Source organism: Pseudochaenichthys georgianus, chromosome 14, assembly GCF_902827115.2.
Source record: "Pseudochaenichthys georgianus chromosome 14, fPseGeo1.2, whole genome shotgun sequence".
NCBI classification, from domain to species: Eukaryota; Metazoa; Chordata; class Actinopteri; order Perciformes; family Channichthyidae; genus Pseudochaenichthys; species Pseudochaenichthys georgianus.
In genome coordinates, this window is record NC_047516.1 from 34595898 (window position 1) to 34621736 (window position 25839).

At 42.3% G+C, this 25839-nt stretch overlaps 1 protein-coding gene and 1 long non-coding RNA gene across 3 annotated transcripts in view; both read left to right on the forward strand.

Moving 5' to 3' along the window:
- The window catches only part of dscama (Down syndrome cell adhesion molecule a), a 106087-nt gene that overhangs the window by 64776 nt on the left and 15472 nt on the right, over window positions 1-25839 (forward strand). For both annotated transcript variants that reach the window (XM_034099912.1, XM_034099913.1), the window contains exons 6-18: window positions 504-779; window positions 1244-1540; window positions 2705-2980; window positions 7168-7446; window positions 7827-7946; window positions 9159-9338; window positions 21206-21402; window positions 21917-22013; window positions 22159-22287; window positions 22969-23136; window positions 23808-23878; window positions 24730-24973; window positions 25079-25225. In XM_034099912.1, coding sequence (XP_033955803.1) covers window positions 504-779; window positions 1244-1540; window positions 2705-2980; window positions 7168-7446; window positions 7827-7946; window positions 9159-9338; window positions 21206-21402; window positions 21917-22013; window positions 22159-22287; window positions 22969-23136; window positions 23808-23878; window positions 24730-24973; window positions 25079-25225 — 2481 coding nt within the window. The remainder of the gene's footprint in view (window positions 1-503; window positions 780-1243; window positions 1541-2704; window positions 2981-7167; window positions 7447-7826; window positions 7947-9158; window positions 9339-21205; window positions 21403-21916; window positions 22014-22158; window positions 22288-22968; window positions 23137-23807; window positions 23879-24729; window positions 24974-25078; window positions 25226-25839) is intronic.
- On the forward strand, window positions 4851-5750 carry LOC139435156 (uncharacterized). Its single transcript, XR_011644417.1, has 3 exons — window positions 4851-4883; window positions 5141-5305; window positions 5679-5750. It is a non-coding gene; the product is annotated as an uncharacterized lncRNA (long non-coding RNA).

Below are 25839 nucleotides of genomic sequence, written 5' to 3' on the forward strand. Positions count from 1 at the left end.
TTTCTTTAATTACATGGGCTCCTTTTGAGTTCATGAGTGCATCCCGATGCCAAGTATGGCAAAATGCATTGACATGGTGCACATTTGGGTACATACCAATACGTTGATTAGGGAACGCTGGACACTTCTCTCACGATTGCTATCTTAGAGCAACCGGCTGCGTTTAGTCTGTACAAATAAAGGTTATACAAATGTTTTTCTTCAATATATAATAAACCACAACACTGTTGCTGAAAAGAAATCACTGTTTTTCAAACTACTACTTTGCTAGCTAGCATTAAAGTAAATATTCTCACATGGTAAGAAGGAGGAACCTTCCTGTGAGGGCATTGTGGGCAAGTGTTCACAGTGTACGACATGTCGTGTTCTAAGGCACAGCAGCAGCCTTTTAAACCTTCACTGGCAAAACAATCATGATGCCTTGATAAAACTACAGGAACACACATAGGTCCAACTATTCGAATCATCTGTTAAAAACATCAACGGTTCTCTCTGATCTACAGAACAGCTGAAGGTTGTGGTGAGCCCGCGAAAGGTGAAAGGCAGCGTTGGGAGCCAGGTGTCACTGTCCTGCAGCGTGACAGGCTCAGAGGAGTACCACTTGTCCTGGTACCGCAACGGAGAGCTCATCTACCCCAGCAACAGCGTTCGCATGACGGGCCAAAACAGGGAGAATCTGGTCATGGCTGGTATGGCCAAGAGCGATGGAGGAGCCTATCAGTGTTTCGCCAGACACGCCAAGATGTCCGCCCAGGACTTTGTTCAAGTCATCCTGGAAGGTGAGAATTCACAGTGATCTTACTGGAGAGGTGTTGGTTCAGCAGATATTATACAGTACTTTGTGTGTATAATCTCTTTCTGTTGTGAGTACCAGTATTGTGTATGCAAAAGTAAATACAAACTGTCTGTGTGTTCATGCTCCAATCAAACCTATGTATGTCCTATTTGGTGATGCAGTACATTTTCTGATAGGGGCTCACAAACTGTTGCACAAGATAGGCTGCTGCAATGTCTACCTCCCATGAACGCCCAATGTAAGGAGAATATTGATAATCAATGATGTTGAGGAGCTAGAGAAAGGAGCTGTATTCATCTACGTTACACTGATACTGCTTTTAATACAGAAGACATGCATCTATTGCAATTTAAAAGCAAATCAGTCTGGATTCTGAATAGATGATCAATGACAATACTTATTGAAGAGTAATGACATAAACATTTTGCGTCTTCCTCCCCCTCCCAGATGGTACCCCCAAGATCCTGGCTTCATTCAGCGAGAAGGTCTACAACATCAATGAGTTCGTGTCACTGTCGTGCACGGTGAAGGGCACGCCGGAGCCCCGGGTCTCGTGGACTCTGGATGACGAACCGGTGATACGGGACAGCCGCCACCGCATCTCCCACTACAGCAACACCGAGGGCCACGCGGTCAGCCACCTGAACATCAGCCAGACCCAGGTGCCAGACGGAGGGGTGTATCGCTGCATCTGCAACAACTCGGCCGGGACCGTTTCCTACCAGGCGCGAATAAACGTAAGAGGTGCTTGTCAGATCAACTCTTCCAACACACCATCACATACACATCAACATGTCCTGATTCATTCTGTTGTTGTACCTTTTTGATGGGCTACCTTTAGAGTGCCTGGAATTGTAGAGGTTAGAAGAACGTCTGAGTAAGTTACTCCTTTAGAAACCTGTTACTGTAGCATCATGGCTAATACGACCAACCATCAACGGGATGAGCATTAATGTTTATAAAGCCTGACTACTGCTGATAGCTTCATATTGAGGACTTGAGGGTGATGTACTGTTAGCCTAGCTGTTTGGCTGTTGTCATGTAGTGGAAATACTGGGCAGCGTTCTGTGCTGGTTGCAAGACTACTTGTATTTCTCTGTTGCAGAGGGGGAAGGCTACATTCTGCACATGTATAGGTTTGATTTGATTGTGTTCATTCTTGCATGTTGTAAGGCTAATAGGGCGATCCTGTAGGCCTTAAGCGAGGGTCCACGGATGCCGAATGCAGTGAAGCAATGACGATAAATCTCCACAGGTGCCATTGCAGGGAAAGTGTAATGACTGCTTCTCACATCGTTGGCTCCTTAATCGTGCTAAAGAGAGTAGCAACCCAGGATATGCTTGTGCATAAGAAGTACACTACAGAGCCTAGTTAAACTGTCTTCTATAGTGCTTTAAAGAGAAGCCTAATCGTCCATCTTCCTGATAGACACTGAGCTATGGAAGCCTATTGGGTATTCTGTTGGTTTTTCAGAAGTGTGTGCGAAAGCTGGCAACATGAGTAATGGTTTTGATAATAGCTTCATGAGTGGAGAAAGGGAACATTCCACTCTAATGCTTGTCATAGGCAATTACAGCCAGAACCAAAGAGGTTGGAGCGCAAGGTAATAATCACTACAGGATAGAATAGAAGGGCACACGAGTCCCTGGTTCTGCATAAAAAAGAACATGGAGAAAAACAGAGCAGAAAGGGTACGCTGGTTATGATGAATGTACCATGTACGTTCCTTCGTGTTATTGCAAATACATTCTTGCAATAATTGGTCAATCAGAATGAAGCAAGGCATGATTAAGATTTTTTTTTGTGGTGTCTTAAAAGCATACACAATACAGCACAGCTATCTTTTATACCACCCCCCCGCCTAAAAATCGTTTTAAGAGAGTTGTCTCTCCAATGTGTCCTTCAAGGGCCTGCCAGCATCAGATCAATGAAGAACCTCACTGCCATCGCTGGGCGGGACATGTACATCCACTGCCGTGTCATTGGCTACCCGTACTACTCCATCAAGTGGTACAAGGACTCCAATCTGCTGCCCTACAACCACCGGCAGCGGGCCTTTGAGAACAACGGCACCCTGAAGCTGTTTGATGTGCAGAAGGATGTGGATGAAGGAGAATACACCTGCAACGTGTTGGTGCAGCCGCAGCTCTCCACACACCAGAGCGTCTATGTCACCGTGAAAGGTATGAACCTCCATCTGTGTCCACTCACAGTGCATGACTCAACATGGGATAGTAAGCCAGCACTGAAACAACTGAAACACTGACTTTAATCAAATATAGTATGTCCACACATTTCACATCACTGCATTAGGTTAGTTGAAAGCAAAAATAATAAGTTAAACCTATTTCTATATTTGTTAAACGTAATATTATTGCTTTCAGCTAACCTATACAGTGATGTGAAATAGTTTGACATAATACATTTAATTAAAGTCAACGTTTCAGTTTTGTCAGTGTTTAGGATACAAGCATAAGATTAAGGTAACTGTAGTTGTTTGTAATCATTGGTACTCCATCATGAATATGAGCTGTCTGTCATCAACATCCATTTATTTGAGATGTACATACACACTGTATCATACCAAGGGATTCCTAGAGTTCATTCCTGGGTACTTCATCATTGACCTGTTGGTTGGTGGATGCGAACACTTCGTCAGTCTCCACGCTGACCAGCGGGCGTGCATGCTTAAAGATACATTAAAGCATCGCTTAGCGCCTATCTTTCCCTGTCACAGAAAACACAGATAGGCAGAGACATCTCTGACAGCACAGCAGCGTCTCCATCCTCCCAGCCAGCTTATCTGGGGCTCATCTGAATATGCAGCGGCGCTGAGCTGAGCCGTATGATGATAACCTCAGATGGCTTTCTTTCTTCAATGACGCTGCATCATTTGAAATGTCGGATGGGCGACCCCCCTTCCGTTTTTCTCACCGGCAGGTCTTGACGTGCTAACAAGTGTGCGAGGGGGAGATCACACAGAGTAGGCAAAGCCATGCCGCCATTCCGCCTCGGCTAATTTGCCTCTCGGCTGCTTAGCATTCCATCGCTGCCGAGAGGGAATCCCCGGGAGCCTATTATGCCTATTTTGTTGTGAATTAAATAAGCGCTGAAGTGCAGCTTATTCCAATGTTATTTTAAATCATTTTAATTTCCCAAAGCATCTGGTTCTCATGGTCGCTACAGTTTCCCCAGAGAGCGAAAGACAGTGAGAAAGTGTAATATGGATGTTGTTTGAGTGAGAATTCCGCCGCTATACGTGGCAATAGGTAATACAATAAAATCAGAGTGTGATGTTTAATGGGAGAGAGGTGATAAGGAGGGAATAATTCATGTATACAAATGGAAATGGGGGATTTGAATAAATTCCTCTTTTAATCGTCACACAGTTACACAGCGCCGCACACACTCCTTTAGTCTTTGCATTTCAAATCCTAGTGTTAGGAGCAGTGTTTGGCTATCCAGCTCCCGGTTAGCAGTATGGGGGCCAGTGCCTCGCTTAAGTACACGGCTGCAGTGCCCACGAGGCGCACGGATACCTTTCCAAGTGCCAGTCCAGGTACTTATGGCGCATTTCCACTGCAGCGGGTAGCCCCGTTTAAGCGTCCTGGACCGTCCTCAAGCGGCCAGGCCAGTTTTTGGTGGCATTTCCATATAGCCTAGTACCGGCTAGCGGGTACTTTTTCCCTCTTTTTCCGGCCCCATAAAATCGTGGTTCTATCAGACCAGGCCAGGGCTGTGACGTCAACACTCGACTGCTGATTGGTCAGAGAGAATCGTCACAAGATCGCGCGCGAGATCATCCCTAGCGTCGCATATAGATCTAGAAGCAAGCTTGCAGCATTTTGTAAACGGAGGAGCTACAAAAATGGCAACGTCGAAGAAAAGCACACCGTGGTCGACCGAGGAGGTGACGACGTTCCTTAATCTCATTGGGGATGATAAAATCCAGCGGGAGCTCGACGGAACAACGCGAAATGTGAAAGTGTTCAAGGATGTCTCTGCACAGATGTCCGAACGCGGATTTTCGAGGACTTTCCTACGATGTAGGGAAAACGGCAACGGCTTTACTGGAGTCCCTGCAAGGTACGCTCACTTCTAACAAAGAAGTCTATTTTATCCTTACATTAATGTTCGACAACCCGTGCTTTTATGGAGCTCCGAAGAGCTACATAGCTAGCTAAGGCAGATAGCCTAGGCAGATAGCCTTAGCTAGAGCTATTGTTTGCTAACACCATATGTGCCATTGTTTACGTTCAGTTTTTCTTTTCTATAGTTGTTGTTGCTATTTAGTATTGTGCTGCAGTAGTTTGTGGAATTATCAAGTCATTTTGCTGTTCTAGATGATTACATTGGGACTCGTGAGGAGGAACATTCCCGAACAACGGTTGATGGCAGTGTTCCGTCCACATCGTCATCGAATCCAGAACGGACCCCAGCCGAAGAATCGACACCGACTCAACCACCAACACCGAGTGCCATCACGACACCGCAGCGTGTGGTTCTAGGTAAGAAATAGAAATGGCAAAACGACTGGAATTGTTTTTTTGTTTTTTTAAACCGTGGATCATCCATCGTCAGTAATTAAAATAAGCTATATCACTGTGTGGAAATGCGCTGTTACAAGTAAAGTCTTAGCTAGTAAGCAGCTAGTACAGTTGTGTGTGACATCCTATCATATACATATATTTATATTCATTATCAACAGGCTGGACATAATGTAATTCACTTTCACAATCATTGTAAACATCTAGGGCCAGAACTTTCTTTAGTTCACCTTACTGTTGTTCTGTTTATACATGTTATTCTTATATCCTCGTGTGACCTGTACCTGTCCTGTGTTTTTTCCTTATTGCTAATTATTATCTTATTGTCACCCAGGCAAGAGGAAACGAGGAGGAGAGGATCGGGCCCAGCAGGAACGGCACCATGACTGGGCAGCCGATGTGGCCCGTCTCCTCCGTGATACTTCAAAAAACCTTAATAGTTATTGTACATATTATATATTTTTTATCTAGTTAATTTTTAAATGCAACATTTGTACTTCCTTGTTTATTTATTTTCTTTAAAATGTTCATTTTATATTTACAATTCCATGTATATTTATGCTGGCTGCAATACAGTTTTACATTTTTTATTTGTATTGTTTAATGGCATGCCTTTGATACAACATTTGTATTTTTATACTGCCATCAATAAAGTACTTCTTATCTCTTGTTGATAATGAATGGCACCCAACATAAAAAAATCATAAACATACATGAATTTATAAAGCAATAACAAACACCATCAGTTAGGAAAAAGCCCCTTACTTTTAAGAGATTTAAAGCAAGACATTGAGTTTGCTAGCTTGAGGTCCTCCTCTAAAACATTATTACATGTTTATTTTGTAATGGTTTTAAGAATACATGATAAATACATAATACATGTAGAAATTGCTCAATTGTAATACCCTCGTTCTACTAGACTCAAACAACACATTCCTTATATATTTCAAAGACGAAGAACAAAATAAACCTATAACCCATTCAAGCAAGCTTTTAACATGTCTAGAAGAAAGATTGAGGTTATATTTAATATATTATTTTATGTTGTGGATACTTTAGTCTCCATCCATGTTTACAATTGTCCACACTATTTTACACTTGCATTTATGAATATAGTTTTGCTGTGTTTTACACTTTAGTATTTATGTTTATAGTTAGCTTTGATATTCGCTTAATTGATTAGAAAGATTTTCTTTTCATGATCTGATATTTCCTCAAATGTTATTATGGGGCAGTACTTACTGGTGCTTGAATTTCAAATATTCAATTCAGATAATATTTGTTTAAAACATTTGACAAACACATGTATATGGAAAAAAAAAGGATTTATTTATGTTCAATACAATGAATACAATACAATGCTTGCTGTGATCACTTTCCTTCTTGCTGTGATAACAAGCCACACACCAAGAAACAAGAAAACGATCGCTTCCACATCCTCCATTGTTGTGTGTGTTTTGTGAGTTGTGTCGCATTGAAGATGACGCCACTGCAGTTTTACCCAGGGTCGCTCCGACCAAAAAGCTGATCGCCCCGCCTACACTGCGTTGCTACCCCAGGTCCTAAACTGTAATGGAAATGCGCCACGGCCTCGGCCGGCCAGCAAGGCAGCCCGAGGCCTGAGCGAGGACGCTTAGGGACGCTTAAACGGGGCTACCCCGTTGCAGTGGAAATGCGCCATTAGTCCATTCTGGGACTTGAACAGGCGACCTTTGATTCTCAAGCTGCTACCCCAAAAACATCTGCTTTTGTTTGACCTTAATCAAAGGCATGTATTCCCCACAGGTCTGAGGTGAAAATAACTTTGAATGTCTCCTCCCCAGTTCCACCCACCATCCACCCATTTGAGTTCCCTCGGTTTTCTATCGGCCAGCGAGTCTTCATCCCCTGCGTGGTCATGTCCGGCGACCAGCCCGTCTTCATCACCTGGCAGAAGGATGGTCGGCCAATCCCGGCCAGCCTGGGTGTCACCATAGACAACATAGACTTCACCAGCTCCCTGCGAGTCTCCAACCTTACACTGATGCACAATGGGAACTACACCTGCATTGCACGCAACCAGGCCGCCGCCGTAGAGCACCAGAGCCAGCTCATTGTCCGAGGTAAGGAGGGGGCAGTCAACAGAAAGTTGTGATACGAAGAAATGGAAAGGCATGGTTTAACTGAAGCCAACTCGACAAGCAGAAACCATTGCGAAGATTTTAGGGTTAGGGTTAAGGTTGGAGATGTTAAAATAAATACGAGTTGTCCACCAACCTCGTGTGGTGATATTGGTCTTTGATATTTCTCCCTGAATACATTGAAAGATGTATCTATGTTTCAACTTTTGAAACTATGAGCCGAAATGTTCACCCTTCCGAATGAAGATCGAAAGACCCTAAGAAATTGCTTTCAAATGCAGCTGTTTTTGATCAGTCGACATCGACACAGATATGTGGTGTCCAGATGAATGGGAGTAATATAATGGCTTCTTGTCTTGCAGTTCCTCCCAAATTTGTGGTGCAACCTAAGGACCAGGATGGCATCTATGGAAAAGCAGTGATCCTAAACTGCTCTGCTGAAGGATATCCTGTTCCTACCATCCAATGGGAATACTCGAAAGGTAAGCCCATAGCATACACACACACATTACTGCAGTAACACACAACTTTTCACTCAGGGTTTTGTGAACGTGTTTAACCGTTTTTTTAAGTTTACCTGGATTTACCTTTTGACAACCAAGCTGAATTGTATGTTAAGATTATTTTTGTAATGCTAACATGACAAATATAATGCCCACAGCCTTGAGGTTGAATGCATAATAAAACCTAGTCCAAACAAGCCCTGTGGAATAAGAAAAATAAACTCAGCCGTTCAGGGAAGAACATTTAATTCCTCTAGAAGTAGGAAGATTACATACCCCCTAGACTTACATGATCCCATCCTGACTAAACACAATAACAGGGTTTTTTTCAACAAAAAGGAACTGTTTTAAAAGAATGAATTTGGTGAATTATGACATTGCTTACTGATTATGTGTGAAACTTTAATCTGTATCTGATCTTTGATGACTTTAGTGACCCTGACTTTTCCTCTAGTGCGATCATGATGTTCAAATTCTTGATTGAAACAAATATTAATGTTATCCTCAGGATGCATTTTTATCCAGTTGTTTTATCTGGCACAATCACTATGTCAAAATGTCAAGTTGCTCCATACTTTAGTTAATTATGAAATACTAATAAACGTATAAACATCCTCTCAGTCTTTTTTGTGCTAACTGCTAATACATATTTGTGGCATGCTAAAATGCTAAACAAATATAGCATCCAAGATGATACCTGCTTAGCTACCATCAGCATGTATGCATTACAGTATGCTTACATAAGCATTTAGCTCATAGCACCACTGTGTCTAAATACAGACATCAGTTACCCCCCCTCAACCAACCAAAAATACACAAATGAATACATTGTAATCAAATATACCATAGATATAAAGATTACAAGTTTGTCAGCAAAACACATTTAAATAAAAATATGTGTCTTTTATGGTTATTTGAGTAGCATTGAAGGAGGAATTGATGGATAACATTGGAACTTCTTCAGCAGATGCATGCAAAGTATTTTCCCCATGCTTATTTCATCTATGTTATGTGTGTTGGCATATCTGAAAAGGTCAAAGACACTGATGCATCCCCCTTCGAGTGCAAACATATTGTAGAAGGGTTTACATTTAAGTGATTGTGACAAGGAAGAAGAATAACAACTTGTGTCGGCCTTGCATGTGTTCCTGTTTTTGTTCTAATCCTTATCCCTCTGTCCGCTCTCCACAGGCGCCGGGGTCCCTCAGTTCAGATCCATTGCCCTGAACTCAGGCTTTCGCATTGAAGTGCTGGTCAACGGCTCTCTGTTCATCAAGCATGTTCTGGAAGAAGACAGCGGCTTCTACCTGTGTAGAGTCAGCAACGACGTTGGAGCTGATGTCAGCAAGTCCATGTATCTCAATGTCAAAAGTAAGTGTCATCCTTTTAAAACCTCGAACGCCAATTTAAAACTTGCTTCTTTGGGGTTATGTACAGGCTCGAAGAGTAACGGATTACATAATCAGAACACCAAAAAACACAATCAGATAACTGGTACAATTTCAAATTAGATTACTATCAGGATTACAATGTTACAATAGATTTAAAAAAAAGTGTACAATATCTTACGTGGTAAATACGCATACATTACAACACTTCATAAGTTTCAAGTGAAACGAGTCTCAAGTGAGACCATTATCTAATCTTCCAGTTCATCATCTCTCTCGTGCAAATAATGTTTCACCTGGTTGAAATGTTGCCATCAGTTTGTGTTTAAAGGAGGAATAGGAACAAATACAGTTCAGTGCAAGCAGTGCCTTCAAACTATTAATATAGTGTCATTATTCAAGGATTTAACTAATAATTATAATAATTCCTTACATTTATTATAGCGCTTTTCCAGATGCTATACACAAATGCTATATACAAATACCATACATGCAATGGTCATGTACTGTGGACAATACCCACAGGAGCAAGTTCAGGTGAAGTGTCTTGCCCAAGGACACACCGGCTTTACAGACGCAGCAGCCCTTGATCTGATGATCATTGCACAGCGCACTGCGCCACACCGTCCATCTTCACGCCTCGAGGTCATCGAGGCGCTTTTACAAGTACACATTAGTATCATACATGTACTGTGGACAATACCCACAGGAGCAAGTTCAGGTGAAGTGTCTTGCCCAAGGACACAACGGCCTGACGCAGTGGCGGCAGGAGCGGGTTTCGAACTGGAGTTCCCCAGCACCCCCCTTGATCTGATGATCGGATGCACAGACCACTGCGCCACCGTCCCAATAATCTTCTAATTTGAAGAAGCATTAAACGATAAATGCTTCATAAACCATTTTTGATTTTCATGTACAGTATGCTACTTTCATTCTTTTTTTTAAGCAGAAGGCAGACACTTTATAATTTAGACACTTTTATGTTGTGATACTTAAATTAGGTTACGGATTACGTTTTTTTTAACAGATAATTAGTAATGGAAAGAGAATGTATTTTTAAAGTAACCTCCCAACCCTGGTTACGTGTGCAGTGTATTCTTATAGTCGGCTTTCCAAAAATGTTTATTAGTCATGCCTGCTTTCATCACTGTCCCGTTGGAGGCTCTGGCTGATCGGGTACAGTGCCGTCAGAGTGAAGAGTTACACTGGAGCAGGGAGGTCAGGGGAGGGGAGCTGAGGCGGCTGTGACGGGCAGGCCACCAGCTAGATTCCGTCACGGTGTTTGCTCTGTGCTTTCTGCCTGAATGAATCCCACGAAAGCAACAAACACAGCCACTGCATCTCGTAGAGAAAGTACAGTGTTTATCCGCTGTGTGGCCAAGGACTTAGCTCCCCTCCATTAAGCCCTGCATTCTGCATGCAGACAGTAGCTGCCATGTGGAAAAGAGGGCGGAGGGGTGGAAGGAAGAATGGGTTATCCATGTCTGTCCCCCCATACAGTATATCTGATGACTTCTCTTTTGTATTGTGTTACTCAGCTTACAACATGTAGGTCTATGTACTTCCATGTGTCCCTAACAAATGTATATTTGCCATGTTTTGATAACCACTGATATTTCTAAATGCTTTTAGCTCACATATACATTTATTACATACATTTGAACCACCTACAGATAAAAACAAGCAAAACAAGGACTTAATGTCATTTTAGTGGGATATATATGATGTATAAATCAACTTTCTTTGCAGAGTTGCTTGTTCATTTTCATGTTTGCTTTCTTCCAAATGTCTTTGTCTATTTTCCAAGAAGAACACATCCCTCTCCAGTTTGAAAGAGCACTTAATAAACCATGAGCATCTAATACATGATTTAACTGTCCATAGCATCCCAAAGAGAGAGATCCTAAAAGCATAGGTTTGACAGTCTCCATACGTCTGCAGTGACACACATAATGTACATGTGAGCATGAGCGTGTGCACGTGATGGAGGATTTGCCTGTGTGACTGTGACCTCCCGGCTGGGGGCGCATTTTGATCAGGCGCTGCTAGATGAGGCTTATGCCACTGTGGCTCTTATCAAGCCAGAGCAGCGGCCCCCCCGCTGAGCGTCTCACTGTCTGCCAGCCACAGCCACTCCTTCATGACCCCTCCTGTCTGACTGCAGCCTAGCATGCTCCTCAGACTACAGACCTGACAACAGACGTGTGCAGAAACACAGAGGCAGCAACTCACAATACAGTCGGCCCTCAAGTCATTCAAGTGTGATGTACAGTGCAAAGACTTTAGCGGCCTAGCCAAGGACCTCACCATGCTGCATACACTGACAGAACTGAGACGTTGACTTGTATTAAATGTATATTGTCAACACATTTCATATAACTGTATTAGTTTAGTTGTAAGCAATAATATTAAATTGAACCTAATATTTTTTTTTTATTGTTTTCAACTAAACTGATACAGTTATGTGAAATCTCTGGACAAAATACATCTAATCAAAGTCGACGTTCAGTGTTGTCAGTGTATATCTACCTAGTTTCAGACTTGTAGGTGAAACCACTGCCTTTTAGCAACTTTCTAGGGGGTGTTATGGAGACGTTTTGCCCACACTCAAGAACTAGACCCCTGACCAATCCTGAAAGAGTGCCAACAATATCCAGCTTTTACGCACGTTTAGGCCCTCAAAAACCCTTTTACATTTCATGGGCGTTATAATAATAATATCTTGAAGGATTTCGATATGTCATTCGCTCGGGCCTTAAATATTATTTTTAATTCACAAAATTGTAAAAGCATGTATTTTAACCAGATCCCAGATTTACATTTGATCCTAGAAAAGCAATACAGAAACACAGATGATTGATCTCTGTCTTGTCACGTCTGACGGGTTTCAGAGTGTGTGTATGATTGTGTGTGTGTGCCTGTAATGTCGGACTCTGTGCTGTTTTCATGTTGTTTTTCCAGGCCAGCCTACACCACTTGAGTTGTGGCAGCTACTTAAGAGGCTTAGCAGCCAATTAGGGAGGCACACAAGCTGACGCACGCTGAAGCACTCACGTGATGGATAGTATGATCCTCGCTGTGTATTATTGGATGTCCCAGTGTGGCTTGATGTATCAGTAAACAAACAGCAGTAAATCAATACATTCCATCTGAAATGCTGTGGTGAAGAGGGTACACGTGTGCACCGGGAAGATGCTATAAGGTCATGCATGTGAGGCAGGTGAGCAAACACGCGCACACAAAGCACTGCTCATGCTAATACAAAGGCGTAATGTAAGGGCACAGATACATGCAGCCATTACAAAGGAGTAATGGGCCATGCGGCTAATGCGGCGCTTTAGATAGATCCCCCTCTGCTAGCCCATTGTGCTGGACTCCCTGGGAAATGAATTGCGGCTATTGTGATGTCCTCACTTGGCACTTTCATTCAGTGTGTGCATGGGCTAATGTCTCGTCATAATACACCATGCATCATTCTGTAGGAACACTGCCACCGCTCTAACAGCCAGTAGAAATGGCAGTCTCTGCACCGGGAGTTGTTCTTGTTCATGTGAACAGATGCACATAAATAGCTTCTCTTGTGTTATAACACTGGGTGCAGGTTCCTGTTGTCCTTGGGTCAGATTCGACCTGTTTGGAAATGCTTATATGTCAGAATAAGAGGAATGGTTCCATATTACGCTCTTTGCAAGTAATGATCACTACAGTACTTTAATTGAATGATGTGTGTTTTATTAAAATGTATAGCATGTGCTGTTTCCTTTAACATACAAATCAAATAATTAACTAAATGCTTTTATTAAATCGTCTCAGAATTAGAATTAAGTTAGCTAACAACGTGTCACCCATATTTGGGTGGTGATTTAAGCTATGTGCTTTATAAACAGTCAAACTGCACAGTTCACGGAGATACAAATTATTTATTTAAGATTTCCATTCAGGCATCCTTGCCTCTAAAAAATATGCAATTCAGTCAATTCATTACCAATCCACAGCGGATGCTATCAGATTCAGTCAACAGCCACTCAATGTTTATCAGGGCCAATTAAGACCAATCAAGCCTATTAGACATCATAATGTTGGCAGACAGTGATGAGGGCAGAGCGCTTAATGAGGCTTCACTGAAGAGAAGAGGTAAATGTTCCTGTGGTCACTGAGCAGCCTGCGTCCTTCAGACAGCCATAAGGCCCCCATACCTCTCATCTCCATTTCTTTCATCTAGTTTACTCATCTGCATCCAGCCCCCTCCCCCCCACCTGTGCACAGAAACACTGCCCATTCTGCACCGTGCATTGCTCCCTTTCTAAGCAAATTGTGCAGCTAAGGGAATTATTTCAGTACATTGCAGACAGCCAGTGAACCAGTCACCACCCCCACCCAACCCCCCTCATCCACACAGTCTCCTCCCCAGCCCACTTACAGTGTGCCTCCAGGGCAGGGAGCTACACATATCTCTGCTCGTCTTCTCTTGTCTGGCCTTTGTGGCCCCCTTAAACCAGGGTTAGCCCTGTGGCTAACAGCGCCCAGTGCTATCATCTGAGAGAAAAGCACCGAGGGGATTTTATTAGATATTTTTCAGCACTCTTTTGTTTCTGTTATCTATATCATCTTATTATGGATTTTATGAAAGTTATTCATGAATTAAGGTCTGTTGTTAACACAAGCCTAAGAGATTTTTATGTCAGTTAATAATACCCCACTGGTGAATGTCTAAAGCTTCAATGTGTTCAATGCTTCAAAAACAGCTGTTGCTAAGTAAATGAGAATATTAAACATCACACTTAACATTAGCCGCCTTTAGCTTAGTCTTGGTGACCTACTGTAACCCTAACCCTGACCGTAATGTATTACGTGTATAGCCTACCGTTAGCTTGTTGCTTCTTGCATTTGAATTTATGCGTCAAAAATCATAAAAGGTGTAAGTAATATGAACATGTGTTTGCCACATATCTTATTTTCTGCAATATTCCGAGATCCAAGGCAAAAACCTCAATGTTTTTTGTCAAGGGAGCCCTTGTGATGCTAACATCCCAACCCAGAACGATTTTCAAAGCAATGTATTTCTATTGGTAGTATGTTTCGTGCCTTCACCACGTCTTTTTGTCCGGTCGGGTCTTGGAAGACCGGAAGCTGTGTTGTTCATAAAAACATGTTCTTACTCAATATCAAGTCACTATTATTGTTTTTATTTTAAATCGTATAATGTCGGACTTTTTTTCCTTTTAATTTGTTATTCTTTTTTAAATAACACACTGTTATTTACTCAACAATAACACACAAATATCCTTGTTTTTATTTATTTGTTTAATTCTATAATCTCGGGCTTGTTTGCCATCCGTCAGGAACTGAATTTCAAAATAAAGTTACCGGAAACAGACATTTCCGGGACATTTTGATACACACCCACTGAACTGATTACCCAAGATCCTCAGCTATGGTTGAAGCTCGGTGATTGGATGTTTTAGCCGCAATGCACGTTGGGATATGGTGTTTATGCGATATGAAATCCGAAAACATTTAAAAAGAAAAAAATAATAATACTATAATCCGAGTGTGCTTGCTTTTCTTTTTGGAAATCATCACATAACAGCATTGTAATACACGGTTCGGCTGCATTAAATATTACACATCTGCCGTAGTTCTTTATTTATAGAGCCCTGAATAGAAGACTTCTGGACAAACTGGAAGAACTGCCACCGAAACTGAATACATGACATGGATCATAAATATATCAACAACCACCAAGTGGTTAAAGCACGTTATTGCATTTTTTTTGTTGAATATGTTATATTTGATGAAAAAAGAATTAACCTGTTAAGCCCTTGGCCTGTTTTTCAGGTCTCAGGCTCGAAAATCACATTCCCAGAACAAATGACCATATCTTCCCTTCTAAAAGGGTTACATTAATAATCTTTGTTCTCAAAGTAATGATAAACCTGTGAGTTGGATGTAGAAAAGTCAGAATCAATATAGATGTTTTTTATTTTAAAGAAAAATTCAGATTGAACATGGTAAAAAACTGTAAATGATAGTGTCCGTTCAAAAGATATTTTGTACTTATAGTGAAAACTAACCTTGGATGATGGGTTAGGAGACTAAAAGCTTTAGGAATCCAAAGTACAACATATACTAAGTACCCTGTATCAAGATTGATGGAAAAAAGTGATATTTGACCTTTTTAGACAGATTTAGCAAAAAAAACCTCTTCTGGGGCCATTTGGGTGGATTTTCCTTATCTCTGGCCCCCCTTCTTCGATCTTGACATGTGACATCTCTTTCTGACCGTTAGAGCCAATAGAATCGAAGGGAAATCTCCCGCACACACTCATGTTAAAAAAAAGATGGCGTCTTCGCGCACCCATATTTGCTCCAGAGTGAAGCTGTCTCTAGGTCTGACATCTCAAAATAGAAAAGCAGATTTATTGCTGATGGATTATCAGAAATCATTCAGTGACACAGACACATTGGATTAACCTATGGATTAACTTCAGCATCGTTGTTATCGTTTTAATGCCATTGAAGACCACTTTTGACCAGACTACCACACAGGTGAGCCATTTTGCCGTTTTTAGGTAACTAGCTCCATATGTTTTGATGTGTGTTCTTGTCATTATCTCCGAGAATTCGTATAATTGAGTGATAATGAAATAATAAATAATAAGGTTTTGTGAGTGAATTTCGGTGCAGTCATCATAGTTTATTAAATGAACATGCCCTCAGACACTGTTTTCTGCAAGATGTTGCAGGAGGCCCCCGGAACCGGGGTCTCTCGGGCTTAACAGGTTTTAAGAGTAGATACAAAATAAGGGGAAATTAGAAAGTCAATGATAGAAGTATAGAATATATATATCAAGAAGATACTGTAAGTGATCTCTACAATAAAACTGTTTAGTGCCGGATGTACAAAGATATTAATAGGAGGAAGTGCAAAACAGAAAGACTAATTAACCTTTATTTAAACATTAAAGAATACTTTAGATTAAGGTCTTCTTTTAAGCTTTGGGGGTATCTACAGATAAATATGAAGCCTGACAAAGTACTTAACGTCTAATATATTGCTTTCCTGCCATGTTAACTATGTTGAAGCACATATTTTAACTGATATTATACATATGAATTATACTCTTATAAGATGTATGTAGATGGAATAAGAAATGTGCAGAATTTGACAGTTTAATGGTGGAGGTATACACACATATTCATAGATGTCTTGTAATGCACTGTTGAGGAAGCTGTGACCCAAGTTTTTCATGCATTGCATAACTACACCGTAGTTGTGTATATGATATGTCAATAAACCTTTGAAAATCTTGAAATCTTGAAAGGGATGTGCAAAATAGCAATTATATACCGTTTTTAATTAACTATTAGTAGAGAATAACGAGTAATGAATATACTTTATAGGGATCTGCAGATAAATGTTTAGTCTTCTCAAGCACCCGTTCGAGTCCTATTTTGGATAGTCTGTCTTCCATTTCAAAGTCCTGTTTGACGCTTGGCGTAACCTTGGCGCACTGCCACTCCAACATCCAATCACAGAGCTTGAAGACTAATCACGGGGTTTGTCAAGCAAAGGGACTGTAGTCCCAAACGATAGCTGAGGATTATGGGTAGTGTAGTGTATTTGGCCATCCTAAACTTCGAAAAAACTATTTGTTTCTCCGAATCGAAGGGGGAAAACACTAAAGCATTGTACACAATTTAAACGAATCGATGTTGTGTAATTAACAAGGATAATCTGGTGTTTTTAGTTGACAGTGAGGGGAATACTTTTGGTTTTACTCTATATACAGTCTATGGTTTTACTATGAAAACTTTGAGACCGGAAACACTGTTTTCACCCGAAGCTGTTGCCTGGCAACGCAATTTTGTTGATTTTTTATTTTGACGGACGGCAAAAAAAACAGAGATTATAGAATTAAACAAATAAATAAAAACAAGGATAACAGTGTGTTATTTAGAAAAGAATAACAAATTAAAAGGAAAAAAAGATTTAAAAAATACATATTTCAGTATTCTGAGCCCCATCTCTTTTCCTCACGGACGGCAAAAAAAGTCCAACATTATACAATTTAAAATAAAAACAATAATTGTGGCTTGTAAAAAAGTGTTTTTATGAACCACACAGCTTCCGGTCTTCCAAGACCCGACCGGACAAAAAGACGTGGTACAGGCACGAAACATACTACCAATAGAAATACATTGCTTTTAAAATTGTTCTGTGTGAGACGAAAAAAAAGGGGAAAATCGTGTTGGTAAACATGAATCAATAGATTAAATGTCGTGACTATAACACGAAATGCCGTGAGACTTGGTTGAACATCCAGGTCGACCTACAAAAATAAGTAATCGCTGCACCACTGTATTGGACACAACTTTGACAGTCCTATTTCAGATGCAAACCTTGAATAATGACATCCCATCAGCTAATGGTGCATTACAAACCCTATTTTTCGAATGCACGATCATGCTCATCAATCATTTTATTTTTGGTAAGGTTTTGTTTGACTCTGAAAATGGAGCTTCATTTTTCATTCCTTTCCTTTTTGTTTTTTTAATAACAATTAAGCTGCTCGAGATGATTCCTAAAGAAAAGAAGATCATCTCCCCCCCACCCCCTCACATCTCATTGAACCTCTGGTCTCACTGCTTTCTGTCTTTGATCACAGATGAATAGCCTCACACTGAAGTACTGTAGCCATTCTGCTGTAATGATGTGTTATTATTACTCTCCTGACTCCGTTCCACACCACCAGTAGCAGTTTATTTTGGTATCTCTTTTTCGGCCCTGCATTGCGACATTCAGGGCGTGATTGTGTAATCATCATCATACTCCTGTAAAAAAATCAATGGCAGGTATGTTCTATTCCTGGCTACTAGAAATGGCCCTTTTCTAAGAGTAGAGTCTGGAGAGAGAGAGAAGGGGGAGGAGAGGGAGGAGGCAGGAGAGACTGTCCGATGCTGGTTGGCATGGTAACCTGTCCAGGTGAAAGGCAGCCTGGGAGAAGGGAGGGAGGAAGGGAAGGGCTTTTGTCTCACGGGAGTAGCCTATCAGCAGCCAGCCTATCCCCCACAATCCCCTGCAGGCTTAAGTGTATCATCACTGCCCTCTGGGTTTGTGTGGAGGAACAGGGCTCTCCTCACCTCCACATCAAAGACACAGTAGTAAAACACACTACACTTATTATTATTTGCTTCACACGGCTGCAATGCTTACTTTTTACTAATGTAAAAAACCAGTTACCATACCAGTTATATATATTTTTTAACAGTTAATTATTAATTGTAAGGGAATACATTTGTTTAAGTTACACTTCCAACAAAAGACTGTTGGTTTCTTAAGAAGTATATACTTTTTTGAGCGTCTGTTATTGTGCTCAAGACTTCATTTAAGCACATCACAACATCTTATCAACCTAGATTGAGTCTTTGCAGACATGATCAGGTGTGGCGCAGTGGTCTAGTGCGTTGATGTTCGTATCAGGGGGGCACAGGTTCAAACCCCGCTGCAGTCAGCATGTCGTTGTGTCCCTGAGACACTTCACCCCAAAGTGCTCCTGTGGCGATTGCCCACAGTATTGAGTATGTGAGTTGCTTTGGATAAAAGCGTCTCACAAGTAACGTGTAAAGTAATGATCATAAGACACATTGGGTTAGCTGATTTAAAGTACGGCTGATATAAAATAAGATTTATGACGAGTTCCCCTTGTCTGCACACGTGTGTTCGCTGTGTGCTTTGCCCCATGTGTTGTGTTCAGGGCTGAATTAGATATCAGGGGAGTTGATGCCTAATGAGACGGGGACTCCCTCCTGCTCCTCCTCCTTCTCCTCTTCCCTTCTTTCTTTTTCTCTCGTCACTCCTCCCCGTTGTCCTGTTCCCATAATGCCACTGGATATTAAAGAAATACATCAACACAACAATTACAGGGCCACAAAGTGTGCCTCAGGGCTGGCTCAGCTGCACCGCCTGCACACCCACACACACGTCTACACACATGCATACACACACACGTTCTGCTGCATGTTTCAACACACGTACACACAGACGCACACTTTGCATGTGCTTCATCTCTGAGCCCTCTTCATGTTGCATAGCCTCTTGCATGTGTTAGCTTTGTATCTCCACCTCCTTACGCATGTCAGGATGCCATGTTGCAAAAGAGATTTAGTTGATAATTACAACAAGTGAACTATTGAGATGCTGACTGGTGAGCATACTTGCATACTGTAAAACCACGCGAGACAAAGCAAGCAAAGTGAGTTCAGTCATGATTTAGAAAATGATTATAAATGCAACTTTCAACACATGTTTGTTTCTGGTTGAATTAAGACATCTGTTAAGACATTCTGGTTTTTCAAATAAGTTCTTGAAATGTTGTGAAAATAGTCTTAATCCTTCTTATCTGATTAATGCATCAATCTGGCCTTTATAAAACATTCAAACAGAAGGATATCGCTCCCTTTTATCCATGTGTTGGATATCTAAAGGTGTGTCACGTGTAGTTTTATGTCAACAGCTGATCATGCTAAACATTGCAAATATATGTTGGGAAAAAAGAACCCGAACCCTTTTCTTTTACATCATATTGTTGTCATTTCTGATTCAGTGCAGGATTCTTTTTCAAATGTTACATCGTTCAACCAATTGCATCGATATGTCATGAACACATGTGTGCCGTAACCAGACATATATTGTATATTTGACAAATTGCTTCCACGTCCTTCCAGAACACACGTCTTCATGTTCCTGCCATTCCACAGCCTCCACCTCTGGTCCACTTCCACCGCAAACTGAGAGAAGCTAGCGCTAAAACGCTATCGTTTAAATATAGCCTGAGCTTTTTCTCCTCCCCTCACTTTTCCAAACATGTCTCACAAAAAATTCATACTTGTCATGCAAACTAAATCAGCGTGCTTTTCCTCAGCCGAGCGCCAAATGGCTGCAGAATGAATAAGAGATGAAGCTTAAATGTGTGCAACCTCTTGCCTGACACTTCACATCACATCACCGGAGTCACGCTTTGTGTACTCGTGTTTGTGTGTGTATGCAAGAGCTCGCTCACATTTGTGCGCTTGCTTGAGCTTGTGTGTGGACGTGGGTGTGAGTGTGTGTGAGCATCTGGGAGCAGAGGGTTGTTATACACTGCTGTGGGTGTAATGAGGCATGTATGTCGTTAGTGTGCGTTTAGTGTGGTGTCTTCAGAGTGTTGTTAGAGCGTCGCTGAGCCATTTAGGATGCTCAGATAGAAGAGAGGCACAGAGGCAGCATCCATACGGCGTCACAGGGAGGCTGCACGTTCAGTTACACAACATTACAACGGCTGGGAGTGCTCGGCTTCTTCTCGTCACGGTTGCTACGGAACGTGTCAGACGGTGTGCTTTCAATTTGACAAAAGACAGTTGTTGAGCTTTTTTGCGTTAGCCACAAAACAAGTATGTATTTAACAGAGACCCTGTTTCAGAAATCGCACCAAAGGCTCATTCAGAAAACAATCGACCAGCTGCTCACTCATCAATGCGCCACTCTGACACCTGTTTCTTCCATTGTCCTTTGAGCCAATCACCATCTTTACGCCTTTCTCTGCCACTTTAGCAACTGCAGGCTAACTAGCATGCTCAAGTTAGCAACCATAAGAGACAGAGTTCATGTTTTGTACCCATTTGTTTGTCTTTCCCCGTAGAATTCCTTTTGTTTCATCTGTCAATCCAAAGGTTATTCAAACCAGAGAGATGTGTCTCCTATCAACAAACATCTATCCGTTAGAAATCTGAAAGTACCAATTTGGTTACTAGAGAAAACTAATCTAACCGATTCTTCATCTCTTCTTCTCCCCCTCTCTTCCCCGCCAGTCCCTGCCATGATCACATCGTACCCCAACACCACGCTGGCCACTCAGGGCGAAGAGAAGAAGATGAGCTGCACGGCCCACGGAGAGAAACCCATCATGGTGCGCTGGGAGAAGGAGGAACGCATCATCAACCCAGAGACCAGCCGCTACGTGGTTTCTGTCAAGGAGGTGGGCGATGAAGTCATCTCCACGCTGCAGGTGAGACGCTGCGCCACTTGGACGAGTACGATTCAACTTATCGCCATATACTATTGGATTATTGATGTTTATGTTATATATGATGCAACAGCATAATCAAAGTTGTTTTCTCTTATACTGGATACTTCCTTTAGAGTTCTGAATATTTTCGTGCAAGATTACCTTTTTTCAAGAGATACATTGTCCTTCTAATGACATAGTTTGGTTGAACGCCTCCCACTCTTGTCACCACCAAGGCTGTGGTGAGGGGTCCCAAGTCAAAGGCTGTGGTGAGGGGTCCCAAGTCAAAGGCTGTGGTGAGGGGTCCCAAGTCAAAGGCTGTGGTGAGGGGTCCCAAGTCAAAGGCTGTGGTGAGGGGTCCCAAGTCAAAGGCTGTGGTGATACATTATGGACAGAGAACCACTCCATTCAAATGAAGATAACAGATATGTGTTGAATCGATACCACAGTCAGAGGCCATCCAGCTGCATAGTGTTTTTCATGTGACCTCATCTTGTTCCCGTGCACCCCTCAGATCATGCCCACAGTGAGGGAGGACTCTGGCTTCTTCTCTTGCCATGCCATCAACTCGTTTGGAGAAGACAGAGGAATCATTCAGCTCACAGTGCAAGGTATGACTTCTCCCAGCTCAACTGCTCCAAGAAAAACACACTTTGTATTCAGATCATGCAGATCGATACTTGACCTCCAAACGCCTGCCCTCTTAACTCCAGTGAGACTGAAATAACAACGTGTTGTCAATGGTATGCCTCATAGAGCCCCCGGACCCCCCAGAGGTGGAGATCAGAGAGGTGAAGGACAGGACCATTGCACTGCGCTGGACTATGGGTTTCGATGGCAACAGCCCAATCACAGGCTTCGATATTGAGAGCAAGAACAAATCAGGTACAAGAAAAGACATTTATATCGATATGGTACGGTTTCACAATGAGCTAAATGGTTTCAAATAGCGTTGGTTAAAGAGGCCCTATTATGCTTTTTGCATGTAAAGGGTCTACTAAGGCTAACATCCCTGTGGTCCCTCCACTCACGCTTCTATTGGCTAGTACTCCCACACATTCTACACTATAGTCATCCAGCTAACCAATCAGAGAACACTGGGCTCTGGTTTCAGACAGAGGGTGAGAAGAGGTTCTGCAGCTATGAGAACAATAAAGACCTTTTTGAACATTAAAGTACACAAGTGTTACATTAGTACACAACATACAGATATGAACCTGAAAATATATGTTATGTAAATATATATTAGTATACATATTGTGTCCCCTTTCAAAATGGTAAGCTTGTAGAGAATCTGTTTTGTGTCATTTAGTTTAGTGTCGTAGACGCTTTTATCCAAAGCCACTTAAATACTGTACATTCCAATGCACACCACATGTCTCTGGAGCCATTTTGGGATTGACCCTCCAATTTGGAGACGTCCATTTTACCCCCTGAGCCACAGCCGCCATCTTGGTTGATTATCCCTCCCCCTATTCATTTTCTTTAAGCACTGTGATTGAATATAGCCTGTCCAAGTGCACTTAGCTTTGAGTTCTCCCCAATAACCCCAATAACCCTCCGCAGCCTCCTGGGATACGGCTCAGAAGACCAAAGATGTCTCACCTCAGCTCAACCAGGCCACCATCATCGACCTGCACCCCTCCTCCACCTACAACATCCGCATGTTCGCCAAGAACCTGATCGGCAAGAGCGAGGCCAGCAACGAGCTCACCATCACCACGGACGAAGCCGGTAAGAGGCCGTGTTGCATCCTGCACTGACACCACTGAACTGCTGGCTTTAATGAAATGTATTATGTCAACAGATTTCACATGAAAGCAATAATATGAAGTTTAAATACAAAATATAAGATTCAACTTAATATAAAGTCAACGGTTTAATTTTGTCAGTGTATGTTTCAGACACTCAGCATTCAAGCATATCATAGTTCAAATGATAAGACGGGTGTGTGTGTGTGTGTGTGTGTGTGCGTGCGTGCGTGTGTGCGTGTGTGTGTGTGCGTGCGTGTGTGTGTGTGTGCGTGCGTGTGTGTGTGTGTCGAGGCAAGAGGAGGTAGGGCTAACAGAGTCAATGCATTAGCCGCCTGGTGACCTCGGCCCATCGGCTCGGTTGCATCACTGAACACGTGCTGACCTCGCACAAAACGCACACACTTTCAATTAGTGGCCTCAGTAGTAAATGTCACACTACGGTCAATAGACTGAGGCTGGACCCCATCTGCAAATCAGCTCACCCTATCCTTCACCCCCCCACTGAGCACTTCTCACCCTCACCTATAAATAAAAGCATCCCCTGTGTCAGATAGGGGGTGCTGATCTCCCATGGACGTGTGTCTAGTAGGTTTTGTGCAGGTCAGCGCTGGGTGTGTACAGTTTTATAATGTGTACGTGTTGTGATCTCAGCTCCTGACGGACCGCCGCAGGACGTGCAGCTGGAAGCCTTCTCCTCTCAGAGCATCCGAGTCGCTTGGAGGGTGAGTTGATCCGACTCTGTGGGCTGACAGTGTGTGTTGTGTGTAGCTGTGAATATGAAAGTGCTGCACTGACTATCTCCCAGATGTGACGCTCAAGGACTGACCCGACTAAAGGGGGTGTTGAAAGAACACTGTGGAGCATGCTGTATGTGTTGTCATTATACATCTTTATTCTAATGTCTGATGCAGTAGGTGGGGTGACTAGCGTTTTTAGGTTATCATTTTCACATCATACATTTGTTTTATTGAAATGGTGTTATTCTCAATTTCAAAGGTGGCACAAGAATGCATCTGAGTGTTTTCAAATGATGATGTAACCCCATTCTACACCCCCCCCCTGTCATTGTGTTGAAACACGGGACCTTGACTGCTGTCGAACAGTCAAGGTCCCTCAGCCAGCTCACAGAGGATGGGGAAGCACCATGAAGGCATCACGCTACATGCATGTTAGAAGAGTTATAGGTGTCATTTAAAGCATTCCCTTTGGAGATTGCATAATACTTTAGATGTGTAAGAACTCAAAGGCATCATTTCAATGTGTATGTACTGGAAGGAAGAGGGACCTGCTCTTGTAACACACGTGGGACTTTATCTATGTCGGTGTGATGGAGGTTGCCAAGCTACACCATACCATGTTTGTGCTTTTTTTATTCATTTTCCTGTCACCTAAACATGATGAAATATATGTGTAAATGTGTCCTGTCCTGTCTTTAGCTCATCAGAATAGTGCTTGATCTGAGAATGCTATGTGATATATTAGTGTCTAACTATTATGTTTACATGTGTCTTGGAGAATGTGGTAGGGACATTCAAACCCATCATCTGGAATAACCGTGTCATGTTATTGTCAGGCCCCGAAGAGGCACCTGCAGAACGGGGCCATCAAAGGCTACCAGGTGGGCTACAGGGAGTACAGCTCGGGGGGGAACTACCAGTTCAGTGTGATCAGCGTGGAGACCACGGGAGACAACGCAGAGAGCCTGGTGCTGGACAACCTGAAGAAGTTCACCCAGTATGGAGTGGTGGTGCAGGCCAGCAACAGCGCAGGGACGGGCCCCTCCTCCACAGAGGTGGCTGCAACCACGCTGGAAGATGGTGAGCGCAGAGACAGATTGATGGGGTTATATCACAGCCTAGTGGAGATCAGAGGGTGCTGCCGCATGTTGTCCGTCTGCTAAGAGTCAGCTGTTTCCTCCTCAGTGCCCAGTCGCCCTCCAGAGAACGTCCAGGCCCTGGCCTCGTCTCCGGAGGTCATCTCTCTGTCCTGGCTGACGCCCCCCAAAGACGCTCTGAACGGAAACCTGCTGGGCTTCAGGGTCATCTACTGGGCCAACCTTCCTGATGGAGGTACACAACAACACTTCACCATACACAAATCATGGTCTGCTTCTCCTAACCGAAAGCAGCTTGATCGCATTCTAATCAAGTGTATTTAAAAGAAACGGCCATATCTCTAAATTGATCAAAAAGACACACACATATCCGTTATAAACCAGAAGACACCTCCTCAGCTGGGTGTGATCTGTATGGTTCCCTGTGGCCTGTTAGCTTTTAGGTATTGCTATGGAGATGTTATAAGCGTTACCCTTTTTTAAAAGAGCATCCAGCTGTTCCTTATTACACAGCTATAAGAAGCAGCAGGTTTTTTGTTGGTCTTCGTTATTATTCAATCTAAGATTAATCTCGAGTACATCTGTCCATTTTCTCTGCAACATCCAACAAGCAACCTGAGCAAAGGAAATAACATGTACCTCATAATATACAAGTACTTCTTTCTGCAGGAATCTTGGAGTGAAACAATTAAATAAATAAACAATGTAAACATACTGTTTAATATATATGTATATAAATAAACAAACTGTACTGTCCGGTGGATATCTTATAATTGAGAAGCAATAGAGTCCTAAGACATTTTAAAGCAACAACATCCATATTGTCTATATATGTTGTTACACACCGAC